The sequence below is a fragment of the Oryx dammah genome, unplaced genomic scaffold, assembly GCF_014754425.2.
Source record: "Oryx dammah isolate SB20612 unplaced genomic scaffold, SCBI_Odam_1.1 HiC_scaffold_25, whole genome shotgun sequence".
Lineage (NCBI taxonomy): Eukaryota > Metazoa > Chordata > Mammalia > Artiodactyla > Bovidae > Oryx > Oryx dammah.
In genome coordinates, this window is record NW_024070209.1 from 45,570,956 (window position 1) to 45,593,857 (window position 22,902).

Here is a 22,902-nt window from a genome sequence, read left to right on the forward strand (position 1 = left end):
GGTGGGTGGCCTACAATTCAACTGAATTCTGACCCTACTGTTACCAAGCCAGGGGTCTGCAGCAAAGAAGGAGTTTATTCACAGAGCAGCCAAGTGAGGAGCTGGCAGAACAAGTCTCAGATCCACCTCGCCAAAGGCAAGGGGCTTGGGATATTTATGGGATAAAGAAGCAAGGTGGCCTTAGGCATTGGGAGGGGTGGCCGGCCAGAGGTGGGAAAAAGATGAGGTTGTTCTGCACAGGATATCCAAGTTACATGCTTCTTCATGAGATGCCTGCTCAAAGGTGGAGGCATTAGCAGGATCTGAGGGTGGAGTTTCCAGCCCTCTGATGTCAAAAAGTCATTCATCCAACACTTGTGCAGGCCCAGTTTCAGGGCTGGTGGTCTCAACCAATCTTAAGGAAACTGAGTGGAACCCTACAGGGCTATCCCAGTTGCAGCCCCCTCCAGGTTCCTCAACCTCCTGCCTTCCTTAAAAAAAAAAAGAAAAAGAAAAAGAAAAAATCTACCTTAGTTTCCCTGCCCTCTCAAGTTTTCAGAAGAGAGACTCAAGCAATTAATTATTTAAGAAGGGACAAAAGCAGGGAAATTCCCTGGTGGTCTGGCGGTTAGGACTCAGTGCTTTCACCGCCATGTGCCCAGGTTCAATGCCTGGTCAGGGAAGTAAAATCCCATAAGCTGCATGGCGTGGCCTCTCCACCTAAGGAGGAGGGGAGGGCAAAAGCAGGAACTAAGAAAAGTTCAATCAGAAGAAAGTAACACACACAAAGAAGAAAGTCACACACCCTGCAGCCTTCACCCTATATTGTCTATAAACACACACCCCCACCCAAAAAAAAAAAAAAACAAACAACTTTGGAGGGTTTGGGGTTTTTGCGTACAAGCTACCCATTCTCTTTGCTCGGCCCTGAAATAAACCTTTCGCTGCTCCAAACCTCCAGGTTTCAGTTTTTTTAGCCTCACCGTGCACTGAACACATAAACTTTTTTTTTTAGCAAACTGTTTCCTTATCTGCTTTCCGTTTCTACAGGGAGATAGCATCGGATTCCACAGGTTAAGGGCTTGGTCCTCCAAGGCTGCCTTCCTTTGCCCCTCCCCTCCCCGCGCCGCCCACCCCACCTCACCCCCACCCCCGCCCCATAAGCAGGTACATTTCAGGGGCTAACCCTGAGCCCAGGCTGTGCTAAACTGTACTTCTGGCCAACTGGCTAGAGAAGATGGGAGTTTTCAACAGAACCCTCCTTGTGTTCCATTAATTTGCTAGAGAGGCTAATAGAACTCAGAAAATATTTTACTTGCTGTTGGACCAAGATATAACTGAGTATGTCACTTGGAAACAGCCAGATGGAAGAGGGGCATAGGGCAAGGTATGGAGAAAAGGCATGGAGCTTCCAAGCTCTCCACCAGGTCACCCCCTCAAATCCTTTTAGGTGTTCATCAACCTGCAAGTTCTCCAAACCTTTTCCTTTTGGGTTTTTAATGGAGGATTCATTACACAGGCATGAGTAATTAAGTCACTGGTCATACGTAACTGATTTGACCTCTGGGACCTTCCCTCTTCCCAGAAGTCAGAAGGGTGAGACTGAAAGTTCCAAACATCTAATCACACAGTTGTTTCTCCTAGCAACCAATCCCTATTTAGGTCATTCAGGTATGACCTAAATCAAATCGCTTATGATTATACAGTGGAAGTGAGAAATAGATTTAAGGGACTAGATCTGATAGGCAGAGTGCCTGATGAACTATGGAATGAGGTTCGTGACACTGTACAGGAGACAGGATCAAGACCCCCCATGGAAAAGAAACGCAAAAAAGCAAAATGGCTGTCTGGGGAGGCCTTACAAATAGCTGTGAAAAGAAGAGAGGCGAAAAGCAAAGGAGAAAAGGAAAGATATAAGCATCTGAATGCAGAGTTCCAAAGAATAGCAAGAAGAGATAAGAAAGCCTTCTTCAGCAATCAATGCAAAGAAATAGAGGAAAAGAACAGAATGGGAAAGACTAGAGATCTCTTCAAGAAAATTAGAGATACCAAGGGCACATTTCATGCAAAGATGGGCTCAATAAAGGACAGAAATGGTCTGGATCTAACAGAAGCAGAAGATATTAAGAAGCGATGGCAAGAATACACAGAAGAACTGTACAAAAAAGATCTTCATGACCCAGATAATCATGATGGTGTGATCACTCACCTAGAGCCAGACATCCTGGAATGTGAAGTCAAGTGGGCCTTGGAAAGCATCCCTACCAACAAAACTAGTGGAGGTGATGGAATTCCAGTTGAGCTGTTTCAAATCCTGAAAGATGATGCCGTGAAAGTGCTGCACTCAATATGCCAGCAAATTTGGAAAACTCAGCAGTGGCCACAGGACTGGAAAAGGTCAGTTTTCATTCCAATCCCAAAGAAAGGCAATGCAAAAGAATGCTCAAACTACTTCACAATTGCACTCATCTCACATGCTTGTAAAGTAATGCTCAAAATTCTCCAAGCCAGGCTTCAGCAATACATGAACCATGAACTTCCAGATGTTCAAGCTGGTTTTAGAAAAGGCAGAGGAACCAGAGATCAAATTGCCAACATCCGCTGGATCATGGAAAAAGCAAGAGAGTTCCAGAAAAACATCTATTTCTGCTTGATCGGCTATGCCAAAGCCTTTGACTCTGTGGATCACAACAAACTGTGGAAAATTCTGAAAGAGGTGGGAATACCAGACCACCTAACCTGTCTCTTGAGAAATCTGTATGCAGGTCAGGAAACAGCAGTTAGAACTGGACATGGAACAACAGACTGGTTCCAAATAGGAAAAGGAGTAGCTCAAGATTGTATATTGTCACCCTGCTTATTTAACTTATATGCAGAGTACATCACGAGAAACGCTGGACTAGAAGAAACACAAGCTGGAATCAAGATTGCTGGGAGAAATATCAATAACCTCAGATATGCAGATGACACCACCCTTATGGCAGAAAGTGAAGAGGAACTAAAAAGCCTCTTGATGAAAGTGAAAGTGGAGTGAAAAAGTTGGCCTAAAGCTCAACATTCAGAAAACGAAAATCATGGCATCCAGTCCCATCACTTCATGGGAAATAGATGGGGAAACAAGGAAACAGTGTCAGACTTTATTTTTGAGGGCTCCAAAATCACTGCAGATGGTGACTGCAGCCATGAAATTAAAAGATGCTTACTCCTTGGAAGAAAGTTATGACCAACCTAGACAATATATTCAAAAGCAGAGACATTACTTTGCCGACTAAGGTCCGTATAGTCAAGGCTATGGTTTTTCCAGTGGTCATGTATGGATGTGAGAGTTGGACTGTGAAGAAGGCTGAGCACCGAAGAACTGATGCTTTTGAACTGTGGTGTTGGAGAAGACTCTTGAGAGTCCCTTGGACTGCAAGGAGATCCAACCAGTCCATTCTGAAGGAGATCAGCCCTGGGATTTCTTTGGAAGGAATGATGCTAAAGCTGAAACTCCAGTACTTTGGCCACCTCATGCGAAGAGTTGACTCACTGGACAAGACTCTGATGCTGGGAGGGATTGGGGGCAGGAGGAGAAGGGGATGACAGAGGATGAGATGGCTGGATGGCCTCACTGACTTGATGGATGTGAGTCTGAGTGAACTCCAGGAGTTGGTGATGGACAGGGAGGCCTGGCATGCTGCGATTCATGGGGTCGCAGAGTCGGACACGACTGAGCTACTGAGTGAACTGAACTGAGGTGTGATCCTCCTTAACAAAACAAAAGATACCTCTCATCCCTTGCTGCTCCTGCTACTGCTGCTAAGTTGCTACCATCGTGTCCGACTCTGCGAGCCCATAGATGTCAGCCCACCAGGCTCCCCCGTCCCTGGGATTCTCCAGGCAAGAACACTGGAATGGGTTGCCATTTCCTTCTCCAATGTGTGAAAGTGAAAAGTGAAAGTGAAGTCGCTCAGTCGTGTCCGACTCTTCAAGACCCATGGACTTCAGCCCACCATGCTCCTCTGTCCATGGGATTCTCCAGGCAAGAGTGCTGGAGTGGGGTGCCATTGCCTTCTCCGAACCTTAGGAAATTCCAACAGTTCAGAGGCAAATATCAATACCTCAGATATGCAGATGACACCACCCTTATGGCAGAAAGTGAAGAGGAACTAAAAGCCTCTTGATGAAAGTGAAAGAGAGTGAAAAAGTTGGCTTAAAGCTCAACATTCAGAAAACGAAGATCATGGCATCTGGTCCCATCACTTCATGGCAAATAGATGGGAAACAGTGGAAACTGTCAGACTTAATTTTTTGGGCTCCAAAATCACTTCAGATGGTGATTGCAGCCATGAAATTAAAAGACACTTACTTCTTGGAAAGTTATGGCCAACCTAGATAACATATTAAAAAGCGAGTCATTACTTTGACAACAAAGGTCCATCTAGTCAAGGCTATGGTTTTTCCTGTGGTCATGTATGGATGTGAGAGTTGGACTGTGAAGAAGGCTGAACGCCGAAGAATTGATGCTTTTGAACTGTGGTGCTGGACTGCAAGGAGATCCAACCAGTCCATCTTAAAGGAGATCAGTCCTGGGTGTTCACTGGAAGGACTGATGCTAAAGCTGAAATTCCAGTACTTTGGCTAACTTATGAGAAGAGTTGACTCACTGGAAAAGACTCTGATGCTGGGAGGGACTGGGGGCAGGAGGAGAAGGGGACGACAGAAGATGAGATGGCTGGATGGCATCACTGACTCGATGGACGTGAGTCTGAGTGAACTCCAGGAGTTGGTGGACAGGGAGGCCTGGCATGCTGAGATTCATGGGGTCACAAAGAGTCAGGCACGACTGAGCAACTGAACTGAACTGATGCTTCTCTGGTGGCTCAATCCAAAATGAATTTGCCTGCAATGTGGGAGACCCAGGTTCAATCCCTGGGTCAGGAAGATCCCCTGGAGAAGGAGATTACAACCCATTCCAGTATTCTTGCCTGGGAAATTCCATGGACCAAGGAGCCTGGTGGGCTACAGTCATGGGGTCACAAGAGTTGGACACGATTTAGTGACTAAACCATGCTGAACAGTTAGAACCAGACACAGAACCACTGGTTCAAAATTAGGAAGAGTACATCAAGACTATATATTGTCACCCTGTACATTTGATGCTTTTGAACTGTGATGGTGAAGAAAACTCTTGAGAGTCCCTCGGACAGCAAGGAGATCAAACTAGTCAATTCTAAAGGAAATCAACCCTGAATATTCACTGCGAGGACTGATTCCGAAACTGAAGCTGTGATACTTTAGTTACCTGATGTGAAGAGCAGACTCATTGGGAAAGACCCTGATGCTGGCAAGGATGGAAAGAAAAAGGAGAAGTGGGCAACAGAGGATGAGATGATTTGACAGCACCACTGACTCAATGAACATGAATCTCAGCAAACTCCGGGAGATTGTGAAGGACAGAGCAGCCTGGCGTGCCACAGTCCATGCGGTCCCAGAGTCAGACGCAACTTAGCAACTAAACAAACTCTGACGAGGCTAGAAAGAGAATACCAAGTGCTCCATACCAGGTGCTTGGTATATGTCATCTAAGTTCCTATTTCCAAAGGTATCCTGAAACATGTCACGAGGAAACTGAAACCCAAAGAGAAGCATTCTCCAAGAGCTCAAGTTCAAACCCAGCTCTGCTTCACTCCAAACCCCATGATCACTTGGGTCTCCCTTACATTTGATCCCTAGAGAGGAAGTCAGTTACATTCTTGAGCCACAGACCAAAAGGCAACTAGAAGTTTGGAGGCGTGAATATCACACTCCCAAAGGGGCTGGGGGCGGGGTGGGGGGTCTCCTGTTGAGGTCTCCATTGTACCTACGTACAAGCCCAGCCATTTGAACCAGTTCCTGAGAGGAAGCTATTACCTAGACTTTGGGATAAGACTCAGGGAGAGGGCATGGGAACAGCTTAAGATTTCATTCTCCCAGGAAGGGAGAATGTGAGACTTTAGTCTACATCTGAAGCCAAAGAGAGGAGATGCTGATGCTGTTCCCTTCCTCTTTCAGGCTTCGTGCAACTGCTCACATGCACTATGTCTTATGTGAAAAATGTCACTGTCATTGTCCCCACTTTACAGTCGAGCACACTTGCAACCAAGCAGGATGCTATGGGGCCTTCTCAGAACAGACCTCCCACCCCATGTCCTCTACCTGCCTCTTGTCTATAGTAAAACTTCAGCCTTTTACGTCTTCCCCAAGTTCCAAAGAGTAAATTTAATCAGAGAAGTGAGAAAAAGCAGAAAGGGTAAGTCAAACAAGACAAAATTGCTTAGCCATTAAACAAAGCTAAGGACCTTTAGTTCCTCCTCATGGCTATAGTTAATATTCTGAGCCATACCCTTTGAGCTGTTTTGCAGATACCAAAACCCACACCAGGTTGAGGCAAATGAAACCGACTGATTGGAACCAGAAGGCTGATGACACTGACTCCTGGTTACCTCACCACTAACCAATTAAAAGAATGTCCAGAACTGATCACACAGCCCACAACTCCCTCCCTCACCCTGTCTTTAAAACCCATTCCCTGGGAATTTCCTGGTGGTCCAGTGGTTAGGACTTGGGTGCTTTCACTGCCATGGGCCCAGGTTGTTCTGTCTCTGGTCGGTTGGGGAACTAAGATGCTGCAAGCTGTGTGTCAAGGCCAAAAATTAAATGAACAGCATAGCTGTTGTCAGTATGACAAAAACCAGTTAGAACCAACTAGGCCCAAGAGGGAGGAATTCAACGTCCAATAGACTTTGAGCCCCCGTGATACACTCATTGTAAATATATTAGCACATGCAAATGACACCCCACTGGCACCATGACAGTTCTGTGCTCAGTTGCTTCGGTCGTGTCTCTCTCTGTGACCCCATGGACTGTAGCCCACCAGGCTCCTCTGTCCATGGGATTCTCCAGGCAAGAATACTACAGTGGGCTGCCATGCCCTCCTCCAGGGTATCTTCCCGACCCAGAGATGGAACCTGCATTTCCTATATTGCAGGCAGATTCCTTACCACTAGCACCACCTGGGAAGCCCCATGACAGTTCTAAGGCAGACCACAAGAGGGCAAAAAGTGGGTGGTGGCCTAACTCCAAGAAATCCCCACCCCTTTCCCCCAAATAGTTGGAATATCCTCCTACTCCTTAGCCTAAGAAATTACCCAGCCCCCCAAAATCAACCACCCCATATTTCAGGGCTGCTCTCCCCTTTTGAGAAGGATCGCATTCTGCTTATAGAGTGTGCATCTCTGGAAATAACTCTACTTAACACTTTGTCTCTCAATGAATTGTTTCTGTGAAGAGACATAAAGAACTTGAGCTTCATTAAATCCTGAGACCAGGTGAGCAATCTGTTAAAAGACTAGGTTAAAATCCCAGTCCATAGGTTCCAGCCCCATCTGAACTGTGCTGTTTCAGTTGGGTAATATTCTGAGACTCCAGGCAATTGTCAGGCACACTAAACGTGTGCATCTCTCAGTTGCTCAGTGTGTCCGGCTCTTTGCGTCCCACGGGATGTGGCCGGCCAGGCTCCTCTATCCATGAGATTCTCCAGGCATGAATACTGGAATAGGTTGTTGTGCCCTCCTCCAGGGGATCTTCCTGACCCAGGGATCAAACCTGTGTCTCCTACATTGCAGGTGAATTCTTTACCGCTGAACCACCAGGGAAGCCCAAGCAATTGTCACTTGCTCACAAACGGCTATTATTTCTTTTAGACGTTATGATTAACTACATTTTACATTCATTTTGGCTGGGAACACCTCTGTATACGAGAGAGCAGGACTGACGCTCAAACCCAAGGGATTACTCACACAGAGCCTCCACACCTGAAGACACACCGAGGAGGCGGAAATAGTCATAACATGAAGAATTACAGAGAAGTAACTAACTTCCCCATGGCGGCAGGGACCCGAGATGAAAACTCAACTTCCGTCCTTAGATTCAGAGTGTATGCCCCGGGTAGCGGTCACAGCCTGGGTAACCCAGCTTGAGTAACGGAGACTTCCAGGTCTCCTGGTACAGCTGTTGGGGTGATTTCCCCCTTCCCGCCCACTCAGCCACGCGCAGGACCAGCCTCCTGAGTAGCGGACGAGCGCATGCGCAGACAGAAGGTGCAGCGCGGCCTCAGGGGTTAGGTTCCGCGTCGGAGCGCTCAGCAGCACGCAGCCACAGAGCCCAACCAAGCAGCGAACAGCAGCATGTTGAGCGGTCGCAGCAGCGGAAGCTGCTCGCCACCAGCTCCAATCGGGAGGCTTAGAGAGCGATCGGCGACGGCGAAGTACCACCGTCCCGCAAATCTGCACAGTATGGCGGAGGTACCGCGATACTTCCCAGTACTTCCGGGGAATTCCTCACGCAGCCAAGGCAAGCCGGAAACAGAAGGGCGTCAACTACCCAGCCGGCCGGAGGCGGAAGTCGCTACGCAGGGCGCCGCCATGACTGTTTGGGCCTGATGGGAAGGGGATTTCCTGTCTGCTTTGCGACCGACCGAAAATAGGAGTTAAGGAGGCTGGGCGCCGCCATGACAACTTGATATCGGAAAAGGCGGAACTATTCTCCCTCATTGATCCTCCTCCAGCATCGGCCTCAAGATGTGAGTAGCTGGGTCGCCTACCCCTTTCCTACCCCCGTACTCTTCGTCTTCCCCAGTGTTCTGGACGTAGGCCAGGACCTCGGGAAGGATTGACTTCTCTGTTCCCTGAAGATTCGAGCCTCAGGATTCAGCTCTGTCCTTCACAGACCCCAGTTCTCTGCGTATTCACAGAGCCCTCTGAGCGTTTAAATTCCACTCCTTTCGGGTCCAGTCTCTTAATACCCCAAACTTTGCCCCTGAAACCCCAGGTCTGGTCATTCACCCTGTAACCCTACCACTCCGGACTTTTCTCAGGAGCTCTAGGACTTTTAATAAACCTGTCCTTAGAGCTCCATATTCCTCCCCCTGGATCATCTGACTGTACCTGTTGAACCTTTCAGATCTGTCCAGTACTTCAGACTTCACCTATAAGGCCCACAGACTTGTTCCTAGACACCTCTGATCTCACTCTGGATTTCCAGACCGTGTTCCTGAGAGTGAGAAAAGCTCAATTGTAGAACCCTCCAGATTTACCCCAGAGCCCCGGCCTAACCCAGGGGTCATGCCCCTAGGACCCTGAGACCTGCCCCAGGACCCCCAAATCCGCCCCAGGGCTTCAGGTCTCACTTTCAGTACCCATGTCTTCAGGCTTCATCGCTAAGACCCTCGGTCAAGAGACCCTTCCCCAGGACCCAAGAGGTCACCCACTTGGACCTCTAAACCTCACTTTTAGGGCCTTCAAACTCATTTAGGGCTCCCAGGTTCTCTTGGAGAATTCTAGGTGTTAGTCCTAAGGCCCTAAGACTTCTCTGCATGATTTCCAGGCCTAAACTGGGGGATGCTTGGACTCCCAAGACCCTTCTTCCAGGACCCTTAAAACCTGCCTTAGATGATCAGACTTTTTTTTTTTCCCAGGGCCTTCACTGTCTCCCCAGAAGCTTCCAGCCTGCTCCATAATCCTCAGGGCTCATGCTTAATTCTCTACTCCCTGGCCCTTTTCCAGGATTCTTTAAACTTTTCAGATTTACCCAAGACCCCAGTCCCACTCCTGACTCTGATCAGAACTACCTCCCTTTTTAAAAAAGCGTTTCTTATTTATTGTTTATTATCTTAGGAAAGGTCACAAACAAGTAGAACCATCTTTTTGATGTGACAGTAAAAACGTGTCATTTCTTTTCAGAAAGCCTTTAAGAACAGAATTTTAAATTTTAGTTTAGGTTTAGAAATGATCATGGTTTTTCTTTCCTAATAGTAATAGCTAAATGCAGTGTACAAATATGAATGCTTGAACAGTAAAAGTATAGGCATGTTTTTCAGTTGTTCTGTTGTGTCTCAATCTTTTCATTGGATGCATTGGTATAAGCAGATGCTTTTAAAAAACAAGAGCCACTAATAGGTTGTCCTCTACAGTATCTAAAATGGGATGGTACACAGATACACTTTCATTTATTCAACAAATGATTTTTGAACACTCACTGTATACTGAACACTGCTATATGCCCTGGGGCTACAGCCGTGAACAAAATGGGCCAAGTACCTGCCCCTGAGTGCTCCCTTTCTTGCCTTCTGCCTGGAATTTTCCTAGTTTATCGTGTCCCACAGGCAGGCGGCCCTGGAGATCACTGCTCGCTACTGCGGCCGGGAGCTGGAGCAGTATGGCCAGTGTGTGGCAGCCAAACCGGAGTCATGGCAGCGAGACTGTCACCATCTCAAGATGAGCATTGCCCAGTGCACATCCGCCCAGTGAGTGAGGGCAGGTACGGGGCAGTGGGGGTGGGCAGAGTAGTGGAAGTCTCCCTGGCTTGAAATGCCCTGCGTCCCACAGCCCAATCATCCGTCAGATCCGTCAGGCCTGTTCAGAGCCTTTCAAGGCCTTTGAGGAATGTCTTCGACAGAATGAGGCCGCTGTGGGCAACTGTGCGGAGCATGTGCGCCGATTCCTGCAGTGTGCAGAGCAGGTGCAGCCAACACACAGACCCTCCACCTTGGAGGTAAGATGGGGCTCAGCAGTTTGTCCCACCCCATCATCCTTCTGCTTGCTCAGAGTAAAGACCAGGGAGTCACCCTCAGCCCCACACAGAGCTTCACCATGCGTCCTGACCCCAGGACATTGGAACACAGTCCTCTTTCACCCCTTCCATAGCCCCTGCTTTAGTCCAGCCACCTCCACCGCCAGGAGACCTGCCTCAGCCTTCTCCCTGGTCTCCTTGAGTCCCCTCTTGCCTTTCTAAAGATTTATTTATTTATTTATTTATTTTGAGGTTTTGGCTGTGGCGAGCTTGTTGCAGAGCACAAGCTCTAGATGTTCAGGCTTCAGTAGTTGCAGCGCATGGGCTCAGTAGTTGTGGCCCACAGGCTTTGTTGCTCCATAGCATGTGGGATCTTCCTGGATCAGGGATCACACTGGTGTCCCTCGCATTGCAAGGCAGTTTTTCAACCACTAAACCATCAGGGAAGCCCCCCTCTTACTTTGTCTCCATGCAGTGGCCAGAGAGAATATTTAGGAACTGAAAACTGATCACATTACCTCTTTGTCTAAAGTTCTTCAGCAGCTTCCGATCCACATTGAGAACAGAATCCCAGCTTTCTCTCTTGGCTGGACAGAGGAGCCAGTCTATGGGGTTGCAAAGAGTTGGACCAACTGAGCGACTATCACTGATTTTTTCGTGTATGTGTGTATATATATATATACACACACACACACACAATCTGTTTTATTTCAATTTATCCCCCCCTTCCCTTTTTCTCTTCGTAACTATAAGTTTTTTTCTACATCTGTGAGTCTATTTCTGTTCTGTAAATAAGTTCATTTGTACCATTTTTTAGATTCCATACATAAGCGATATCCAGAGGAGCTTTTAAAAACAGAAATTGGGTCACATCTCCTTTAAAGCCAGGTGGTTCTCCAGTGCACTCAGAGTAATTAACCCCACACCCAGCTCCTCCTCAGTGTCCTTTCCTGCCCTGTGTTAACATCCCAGTTGTAGCTTTTCCTCTTTGATGGGGGCATTGAGATTCGGGCCTCCTGTATTCTCTGGTCTCCAAAATAGCAAACGCACAGACTCATTTAGTATAACACAGTATAAAGACATCTCGTATTAGCTTAGCTGACAGCATAAAGTACTACTTGCACCACCACACACACACTCCACACACCTCTGCTCTTCACCCTGATGTAGCTGTAGTTATTTTGTCTTTTCTTTCCTTTCCTTTTTCTTTTTCTTTTTTTTTTTTTTGTCTGAGGGGCGTGTGGAATCTTACTTCCCGGACTTGGGATCTAACCCGTACCCCCTGTAGTGGAAGCTGGAAGTACAGACTCTTAACCACTGGACCACCAGGGAAGTCCATAGTTTTCTTCATGGGATTTATCAGCTAACGAATTTTTGTTCACTTGTTATCTGTCCTCCCTGGAGTCAGAGATGTGTGTCTGTGTCCACTGCTGGGTCCCTGGAACCTGTCACAATCCTGTATGTACACAGCAGGTCCTCTGTAAACTCAACAGAACGCTGCATTTCTGACCCCAGTGACAGTTCCCTGCTCCCGAGGTGTTCACATGACAGACAACTGAGGTCATCACCTGATGCCCTTTCCCTCCAGTCTGAGCTCTGCCAGGGCAGCCTCTGCTGTGTCTACACAGTCTCCCCAGCATGGTCCCAGGGCCAGCCAGGCACACAAGAGGTGCTGGTAGATGCTGATGTGTTTTTTTCTCAGGCACACCCACTTCCTGCCTCCTGAGGACCCTTCGGATTGTAGGAAAACGACGAGTGATGGGCCACAGGATATTCCCGCCCCTGAAGAATGGCCAGGTGGAGTCCTGAGGGCCCTGCATGTGGGCCTGGCTTCCCTGGACATCAAGATTCACAATAAAGACTGTATAAAGACTGTATACCAGGCTTGACTCCTGCCTTCAGCACCTGAGGGGGTCCTGTTTCCCCACCTTAACCTAGTGTACCAAAGAGGTCCTGGGGCACCGGCCAAGCCATGCCAACTGTTCACCAGGGTTAAGACAACCCCTCTTCTGTCCTTAGCTCTGCCAACATCTGTTTCCTGGTTCCTGCTGCACGGATATGGAGAAGAGCTCTCTCTCCCTTTAACTCTAGCATTTACCAGGTCTTCACTGAGTGTTTCCTTGAGGCTTTGGGGACAATAAATAACATACCTCCTTGCCGCCTGAGTTCAGAACCAGCTGGATGATAGACACGGACATGAGGCGATGTAGGTGAAAAATACTTGATTTTGTATTGAAAACATCTGCATTGAAGGATGTGGCTTAGGGTTTGCCGCCCTGGACTTCTCTTCTGTGATGGTTTCCATCCTTCCAGGGTCTAACCCTGGTATCCTTGGTGGCTCAGTGGTAAAGAATCCTCCTGCCAAGGTAGGAGACGCTGGTTCAATCCCTGGTTCAGGAAGATTCCTTGGAGAAGGAAATGGCAACCCACTCCAGTATTCTGGCCTGGAAAATCCCATGGACAGAGGAGCCTGGCAGGCTACAGTCCACGGGGTCTCAAAAGAGTCAAGACACGACTGAGCTATTAAAACAACAACAAAGGAGTGAATTTGAATGCAGGTAGTATTTGGGGGGCGTGATTCCAGGAACACCAGTAGGGAGTAGACAGGAAGGTGCATCATCAAGCCAATTATTCCTGAGGCTCTGTCCCACCTGCGACTTCCGGGAGAGAGCAAAGAACATCCCTCAGTTTCCGCTTCCCAGGGGCAAGGAAATCAGGGTGTATGTACACCAGCTCCCCATCTGACATTGAGGGATGTTTTCACAGGCGTTGACTGCCCTGTATGTAGCCAGGTGCCCTCCCACCAGCAGAAGAACCCTGAGCAGAGGGCAGCAGGGAATGAAGTGAGCAGCCTTCAGCACACAGGATGAGCGTGCTCAGGGAATGGGTAGGTGCCAGCTGTGGCTACTGCAGCTTCTCCGTGTTTGTTTTCAGGATCACAGGCTCCACTGGCACAGTTGGTTGATCTGTCTTCCTGCAGAGGCAAGTCCTAAAGGGCAGATGGGCAGGTGTGCGGGAGAGAGCAAGTCCAGAGTCCGCACCCAGCTTCACTATTCAGATAAGTTGTTTCTCTTTTGAGGGGACTCATGTCGGAGTGCTGACCAGATCCTAAAGCTTACACTCTGGCTTGGAAAAATGAGCCGGGAGTCTCTCCAGGGGATTTGATTCCTGAAACAAAGGGTGTTGTTAGTTGGCTTAGAAGCCAGGGTGGAAGTCCTGTGCAGCCAAGGTTGACGCCGTGAGACCCAGACAAGAAAACCCAGGTAGTGGAGAGTGGATTGTTCTCCCTTCCTGTGGTTCCTGAAAGGGTGGTGTGGGTCTCGGTGTCTTTCTGTTCCCAGCTTCAGTTTCCCTGGGCTGTAGGTTGAGCCGTCAGATCTGTGTGTGTTTTCAGCCTAGCCCTCTCTACTTGAGTAAGGTGCTGTGGGGTTCTCTCCAAGTGAATAAAAGAAGTGGTAAGAACAAACAATGTGGAGGTGGAGACTGTTTTAGAATATCTCTAAGGGGCCTCTCTTTTAACAGGCTGGACCAGCTTCCTAATAGGTGAGTCTCAGGGTTCCTGGAGAAGGAGATGGCAACCCACTCCACTATTCTTTCCTGGAAAATCCCATGGATGGAGGAGTCTGGAGGGCTGTAATCCATTGGGTTGGAAAGAGTTGGAAACGACTAGGCAACTAACACTTTACTTTTACTCGGATCCGAGAGAGCAAAATATAAAAATTTCCACCTTTACCACATTCTATTAGTCAAATAAGTCTTGAGGCCAACCCAGATTAAAGGCGCAGGGAGAGGGAAGACTGCCTCTTGATGGCATTTGCCTGCAAAGAATTTTTGCCTATATTTGCCCACAGAAACTTCAGTTTCTATTCCTGTATCTGTCTGGGTAAAATATATTTTCTAGGAATTTTTCACATGATCTGAATTTTTTAATTGCTATTAATTTGGTTTTTTTTATCCTTATTTTTTAAAGGTCATCAAATCTATAATAAAAGGCCCCTCTTTCATTTCTGTTTTTTTTTTTTTTGGCTGCACTGCCTGGCTGTGGCATCTTAGTTCCCACCTGGGCTCTGGGTAAGATTTTATTTTTTTTTAATGTGGACCATTTTTAAAGTCTTTATTTGTTACAATATTGCTTCTGTTTAGCCAAGATGCAGCTGGAACACACTGAGTGTGGGTTGAACCCACATCCCCTGCACTGGAAGGCAAAGTCTTAACCCCTGGACTACCAAGGACGTTCCCTTTCTCATTTCTGATGTTGGTTATTTGTGCCCTCTTCCTTTTTTTCTTTGTCAGTCCTGACAGGAATTTATCTATTAATCTTTTCACAGAATCTACTCTTGGCTTTGTTGGTGCCCACTTTCTATATTTGTTTTTAATTTAAATCTCTTCTTTATTATTAAATTCTTTTCTTGGATTTAATTTTGTTTTCTACTTTTTAAATGTTTAGCTCACTGATTTTTAGCCTTTTCCATTTTCTGATATACACACTTAAGTTTCCTCAAAGCATAGCTATTTTGCTTTTTTCACTGATACCACTTAGGTGTTTAAAATTATGTTTTTAAATTTCTAAACATAGAGATTTTTCTGGTTACCTTGTCTAATTGCAGTTGAGCTGGGAACACATTTTATATGATTTCAGTCTTTTGGAAAGATATTGAGACTTTATGGCTTGGCATAGGGTCTGTTTTTGTTATGTGCCATATGTGCTTGAATCATAATCCTGAGTTCATGATGCATTATCTTAGCTTGGATTCCCCCAGAAACAAACGTTGGGACAAGGATTTGGGAGATGATCCCAGAAAGCACTGAAAAGAGTATGGGGAATGAGACAGACGGAAAAGCAGCTCATCAGAGGTGCATTAGCAAGCAAGTTACCACTGTGGACAACAGCTTCATCCTCTTGGAAATCTGGGAAGTGACGGAAATAGGTTTCGAACTCAAGTGGTGAGGGTGTCTGTACACCAACCCCCACCATTTATTTGATTGAGGGCTGCTTAAGGGGATGGGCTTTGTTTTTATTTTTATCTTAGTTCCCCAATCAGGGATGGAACCCGTGGCCCCTGCAGTGAAGTGTGGAGTCTTAACCACTGGGCCACCAACAAAGTTTCAAGGGTTGGGTTTTTAATTTCCTGCCGCTTCCTGCTTGCCACACACTTGGTTGGGGCGAGCTCTGTAGAGAGTTCTCCAGCAGAGAGCTGCTGTCTTGGCTGCCTCACCCACAGTTCTCTTCAGTGGTCTCCACCTTGTGACCATTCACTTCTGTGGCCACAGCTGCTGTTGCTCCTGTCTGTCATGGCTGCCTTATCAGCAGCTACCATTATCCTGACCAGCTTTGCTGCCTGTCATTCCTGACGCCATCACCATATCACACTACAGCCTCTGTTGGGGGGAGTATTGAGATAGTAAGAATGCCTTCAAAATGCTTGACTCAGTTCACAAGGAACAGCTATAGTCAACCCAGGAGGCCAATGAGAAATGGTGGGCATGAAGCGGGTAAGAACTGGGAAGAGTGTGGGGAAGGGCAGGCAGCAATGTTGAGGGAACTTGTGTGGATGCTAAAGTGGTTGAGTGAGCTGACAATGCTCAGAATTCTGAGGAGGCAGAATTCCAGTCAAAGAAGTGTGAAGGTGATGAGGCAGGAGTATGTGAACCAGGAAGCAGCATCTTCAAGGATCATTATTTTCATCTCTGATGGTTGAACTGAGCATTTTGTGCTTGTCACTGAACATACTTAGTTGATAATCGTTCACTGTGTGAATGATAATAAATAGTTCAGTTAGCATTTATCTTCAAAGGATAAACACCTCATTTATACCATCAAAAACTTTCAGGCAGAATATGTGCAAATAGAAGCCAGATCTCTCAAGAAATGGCAATCTTGAAAGAAAGCAAGCTAGCTTTTATCATAAAATGTGCTGCTTTTCAAAAAAGTTCTTTTGCCACATCCTAGACCAGTTTAATCAGAATCTCCTGGGGAAAGACCCAGACATTGATTTTTTTTTTTTTTTCTTTTTCTTTTTTTTGGCTTCAAGGCATGTGGGATCTTAGTTCCCCAACCAGGGATCAAACCCATACCCTAAGCATTGATAGCCTGGAGTCTTAACCACTGGACTGCCAGGAAAGTCTCTAAATACCAATTTCAAAATTGATTTCAATACGCAATCAAGAGCCACTGCTTTGGTGGAATTCCTAATTTTTGATGGACTACATTTTATGACACTAACTTGCTTGGAAATAAGATTCTGAAAGTTTTTGACCCTATTCTGAACCCCCTGATAAAACAGAATTTGCAGATTCTGGGAGCCCATGAGTGTCACAATATGTATTTTTTAACTTTATTTATTTTTGGCTGTGCTGGGTCTTTGTTGCTGTGTGGGCATTCTCTAGTTGCAGTGAGTGGGGGGATACTCTCTAGTTGTGGTGAACAGGCTTCTTTTGTTTGGGAGTGTGGGCTCTAGAGCACTTAGACTTCAGTAGTTGCAGCACGTGGATTCAATAGTTGAGGCTCTCAGGCTCTAGAGCACAGGCTCGATAGTTGTGGCACATGGGCTTAATTGCGCCACAACATGGCATCTCCTCGGATCAGGGATCAGACCCGTGTATCCTGCATTGACCGACAGATTCTTTATCACTGAGCCACCAGGGAAGCCCACGATAGTATTTCTTTTTAACACAGTGAATATTTACCAGTGAGGTGGTGACATACAAATAAGGCAAGATTCAAATAACATCCTTTCCTCCTCCTCTGATGGGCCAGAAATTATGGGATGCAAGGTGTGTCAGTTCAACCAGTCAGAAGGAAAAGGTGTCACTCTAAAAAGCATTAAGCAGTAAAAAAAGTGTCAAGAACATAGACAAGTTTGTGCAATAAGGGCAACCCACCCTCCTGAGTCTCCCAAGGGCCAAGGGCTGGACACCGTCTCTGGGCTGTGCTGGCTGCCAAGCATGGGTAGATAGCCCCAAAGCATAATCTCTGACTTCCCAGTAAGACAACATTGAGGATAAAATGGTAACTGCGATGAAGCAGTGTGAGGTGCTGGCAAGGAAAAGGGGGAAATGCAGATGGGAAAAAGGAAGAAAAAGAGCAACTTCAAAGAGTCTGTACCTGGCAGTGTGCAAGCCACAGGAAACCTGGTCCAGGGAAGCATGTGTGTTCTCAGCATATAGAAATGCGAGACTTTAAAAAAGAAGACGGCAAATAAAATAGTACCAATTGAAGTAGATATAGGACCTGCCTCATGGCATAGTGGATAAGAATCTTCATGTGAAGGCAGGGGACATGAGTTTGATCCCTGGTTCAGGAAAATCCCACATGCTGCAGAGCACCTAAGCCCATGCACCACAGCTACTGAAGCCCCTGTGCCCCGCAATAAGAGAAGCCATGGCACAGCAACGAAGAGTAGCCCTGAAGACCCAGCACAGCCAAAAGTAAATATTTTTTTAAAGTAGATGTATAACCTATCAGTTCAGTTCTCACTCAATCGTGTCCGACTCTTTGCGACCCCATGAATCGCAGCATGCCAGGCCTCCCTGTCCATCACCAACTCCCAGAGTTCACTCAGACTCACGTCCATCGAGTCAGTGATGCCATCCAGCCATCTCATCCTCTGTCGTCCCCTTCTCCTCCTGCCCCCAATCCCTCCCAGCATCAGTCTTTTCCAATGAGTCAGCTCTTCGCATGAGGTGGCTAAAGTACTGCAGTTTCAGCTTTAGCATCATTCCTTCCAAAAAAATCCCAGGGTTGATCTCCTTCAGAATGGACTGGTTGGATCTCCTTGCATGGACTCTCAAGAGTCTTCTCCAACACCACAGTTCAAACGCATCAATTCTTCGGTGCTCAGCCTCCTTCACAGTCCAACTCTCACATCCGGAAAAACCATAGCCTTGACTAGACGGACCTTAGTTGGCAAAGTAATGTCTCTGCTTTCGAATATGCTATCTAGGTTGGTCATAACTTTTCTTCCAAGGAGTAAGCGTCTTTTAATTTCATGGCTGCAGTCACCATCTGCAGTGATTTTGGAGCCCCCCAAAATAAAGTCTGACACTGTTTCCACTGTTTCTCCATCTATTTCTCATGAAGTGATGGGACCGGATGCCATGATCTTTGTTTTCTGAATGTTGAGCTTTAAGCCAACTTTTTCACTCTCCTCTTTCACTTTCATCAAGAGGTTTTTTGCTCCTCTTCACTTTCTGCCATAAGGGAGGTGTCATCTGCATATCTGAGGTTATTGATATTTCTCCCAGCAATCTTGATTCCAGCTTGTGTTTCTTCCAGTCCAGCATTTCTCATGATGTACTCTGCATAGAAGTTACATAAGCAGGGTGACAATATACAGCCTTGACATACTCCTTTTCCTATTTGGAACCAGTCTGTTGTTCCATGTCCAGTTCTAACTGTTGCTTCCTGACCTGCATACAGATTTCTCAAGAGGCAGGTCAGGTGGTCTGGTATTCCCACCTCTTTCAGAATCTTCCACAGTTTATCGTGATCCATACAGTCAAAGGCTTTGGCATAGTTAACAATGCAGAAATAGATGTTTTTCTGGAACTCTTGCTTTTTCCATGATCCAGCAGATGTTGGCAATTTGATCTCTGGTTCCTCTGCCTTTTCTAAAACCAGCTTGAACATCAGGAAGTTCACAGTTCACGTATTGCTGAAGCCTGGCTCGGAGAATTTTGAACATTACTTAGCATTACTTTACTAGCATGTGGGATGTAACCTATACAGAATAAAAATAATGACATATTTCTTCCTGTCTGATGATACAGTATTTAATAGTTTTGCTTTTTCTGCTTCCTTTTCCAGTAATAATTCCGTAAACTGCCTGCAGTCTTTAGGGTGTCTTGTTTTCTTTCACTTACTGGTAAAACAGAATCCTCAAGATTCCATTTTCAAAGCTTTTGTTGAGAGAATGTTTAGCTTGATGTCATCACATTGGCCTGACACAAGGAATCAGTGTGATGTGGGCCTGTTGAGAGTAGAGTTTCAAGGCAAAGTGAATTTTATGTAATAGAAAAGTAAAAGAAAAAGAAAAAAATCTCATTTAATTCTTAACATTTTGAGGAAGTGGCAAAATGACAAATATGTGCATTATGAAAGCCTCGATATCACAGGGAAGTAATCACATCTCTTTTTAGCAAAATATGTCCAGGATACTTAGCAAGTTAACATCTTTTCATTTTCTTTGGTAAGCAGTTTATACACTGAATGGGATTTGCCAAAATTTACAATTGCATTTTCTGCCAAATATGCAGATTAGTAAACAAAGTCTTGGTAGCTCAGTTGGTAAAGAATCCACCTGCAGTGCAGGAAACTGGGTTCAATTCTTGGGTTGGGAAGATCCCCTGAAGAAGGAAATGGCAACCTACTCCAGTATTCTTGCCTGGAGAATCCCATGGACAGAGGAACCTAGTAAGCTATAGTCCTTGGGGTCCCAAGAGCTGGACATAACTTAGCAACCAAACCACCACCACCAGTTTGTATCTAATAAGAGATCAGCAATCGTTTGTCTTCTGCAATTTCAAGGCAACCTTGGTAGAAATTAAAGAGATTATTTGAAACTCCAGTTTTCAAATCAAAGAATCTAATCACTAGGGGAACATTTGCTGTGGCTGCCCTGCCTTGGCCGAGTCTGTGTGCTACGTGGGATCATTGGGGAGAGCTGCTGGAATCAGTTTTGCACTGTAAGGATCCAGCACATCTGTTATGCTTTAGCATTTCCCCTTTTGTTCACCCACAAGATATTTTAGTTGCAGTATCTGAATGAGGAAATGTAATTCTGCTCAATTTCATAGAACAGCCAAGGGAACAATGCACTAATTGTGCTTGTTTGTGTCAATTTAGTGGCTGCTGTTTTCAGCTGAGTTTTGATGTCTTTTGGGGAGAAAAACAAATGCACTTTTGCTAGATTTAGAAGAACTTGCCTATCTCATCCTGAACTTGTGAGTTTCAATTTCCACATGTGCTTTCAGATACTCTTTTCCACCATGTGCAATCCCACATTCTTTTCTGTACAGTGTACAGTCTGATCTATTTTGATTACTTACTTTCCTAATTCAGTTATATGTGTCCTTCCATTTGTGCATCGTGCTTAGTCATGTCCAACTCTTTGTGACCCCCATGGACTGTATTCCCCCAGGCTCCTCTGTCCATGGGATTTCCCAGACAAGAATACTGGAATGGGTTGCCATTTCCTTCTCCAGAGAATCTTCCTGAACCAGGTATCGAACCTGTGTCTCCTGCAATGGTGGGTGGATTCTTTACCACTGAGCCACCTCAGAAGCCCACATAAAATTTAGTCTGTATTTTATGTGCTATCTGGATCATGTTGGCATTGTTGGGGTTTTTTTCTTTTTTTTGGCTATGCTGTGCAGCACATGGGATCTTAGTTCCTGGATCAGGGATTGAGCCCATGCCTCCTGCAGTGGAAGAGAGGAGTCTTAAACACTGGACCACCAGGGAAGTCCATGACATTGTTATTATAATCATTCTCATTTTCATTATCCTGACTCCTAGGAAACAAAGTCACTATATTCACAATGTTAAAAATTAAACCATCACTGTCCCAGTGCAAAGCACAATTAATCTGCTAAGACTGTTCACATACAACTGCAGTGTACTGAAGTTACACGTTTAAGCTGCATTAGAGTGAGGCAGCAAAGGAGGATTCATTACTCTGAGTCACAAATTATCAATTGGGGGAGAAACAGCAACAGCAACCACTGGGGAATTAGGTCGTGGTCCAGTGGTTAGGTCTCCGTGCTTCCACTTCAGGGGGCATGAGTTCAGTCCCTGATCAGCTAAGATCCCCCAAGGAATATAGCCAAATCAAACAATGGCAGGTGGTCAGCTTTTGAAATTTAATCTCCACTCAGGCATCTCTCCGAAACTCCAGACTTGCATATCCATTGCCTACCCACATTTCCATTTTATGTCTTGAAACATCTCAGTATTACAGTGTTCAGAGCTGAACCTTTGATTCTGCTCCTAAAACTACTCTACTCCTGCTTTTCCTAAATCAGGCAGATCCATTCTTCCAGCCGCTCAGGTCAAAAGCCTTGGGAGCCTCCTTGACCCTGCTTTTGTCTCACACCCAGTGTCCGATGTGTTTGGAAATCTTGTTGACTCCTTCCTCAAAATATATCCACAATCCCACTACCTCTCAGCATCTCCTTTTCCCAAATCCAGCAGAGCCACCATCCCTCAAAGCTGGATTTCCATGTCCTTTCTACCCAGTTACTCCTTCCTCCTGCCCTGAGTGTGTTCTTAATACAATGGCCAGTCTGGAAAATCCCATGGACGGAGGAGCCTGGTAGGCTGCAGTCCATGAGGTCGCTAAGAGTCAGGCACAACTGAGTGACTTCACTTTCATTTTTCACTTTCATGCATTGGAGAAGGAAATGGCAACCCACTCCAGTGTTCTTGCCTGGAGAATCCCAGGGATGGAGGAGCCTAGTGGACTGCCATCTGTGGGGTCGCACAGTCAGACAAGATTGAAGCGACTTAGCAGCAGCAGCAGCAGCAGAGGGATCCTTTTATTTTTTACATTTTTTGGCTGTGCTGTGCATCATGTAGGGTCTTAGTCCCCCAACCAAGGACCCAACCTGTGGCCCCTGCATTGGGAGTCTTAACCACTGGACTGCCAGGAAGTCCCCAAAGGGGATCGTTTAAACATGTAAGTCAGAATATCTGTCACCTCCCCATCTAAAACTGCAAATGTACATCATCTCAGAGCAAAAGCCAAAATCCAGAGTAGCCTCCGAAGCCCTGGGCCATCTGGGCACCCTTCTCCTCACTCACTCCTTCTGACCTCATTTCCTGCCAAGTTTCCAACCACAAGGTCTCTTTCCTGCTCTTGGACTGCTCTAGGCATGCCCCTGCCTCAGGGCCTTTACTTCATTGTTTTACTGGGAACCTTCTCACAGAGAAACACATGACTGTCACCTCTAAGTCTCTTCTCAAATGTCACCTTCCTACCACCCTACTTAGCATGGACACCTAACCTACCTCTTGCCTTGTGCTTCAGATAACCAGCTCTTTTCCCTTTATCACCTCTTCACATGTTTGTGCATGTGTGTGTGTGTGCTCAGTTGCTTCAGTCGTGTCCAGTTCTTTAGACCATAGCACTCCAGGCGCCTCTGTCCATGCGATTTCCCAGGCAGGAATACTGGAGTGGTTTGCCATTTTCTCCTCCAGGCGATCTTCCCAACCCAGGGATTGAACTCACATCTCTTATGTCTCCTGCGTAGCAGACAGATTCTTTACTGCTGAGCCAATGGAGAAGCCCCATTACCTCTTCACCTACCTTACTTATTAGTGTTATTGCTTATTCT

At 46.2% G+C, this 22,902-nt stretch overlaps 1 protein-coding gene across 1 annotated transcript; it reads left to right on the forward strand.

The window, feature by feature from the left end:
• Positions 1–8,095: 8,095 nt before the first annotated feature.
• Positions 8,096–16,461, forward strand: CHCHD5 (coiled-coil-helix-coiled-coil-helix domain containing 5). The gene is made up of 4 exons (XM_040224221.1): positions 8,096–8,581; positions 10,163–10,303; positions 10,386–10,551; positions 12,272–16,461. Coding segments are annotated over exons 1-4 (333 nt in total). The 5' UTR covers positions 8,096–8,579; the 3' UTR covers positions 12,296–16,461.
• Positions 16,462–22,902: the final 6,441 nt, after the last annotated feature.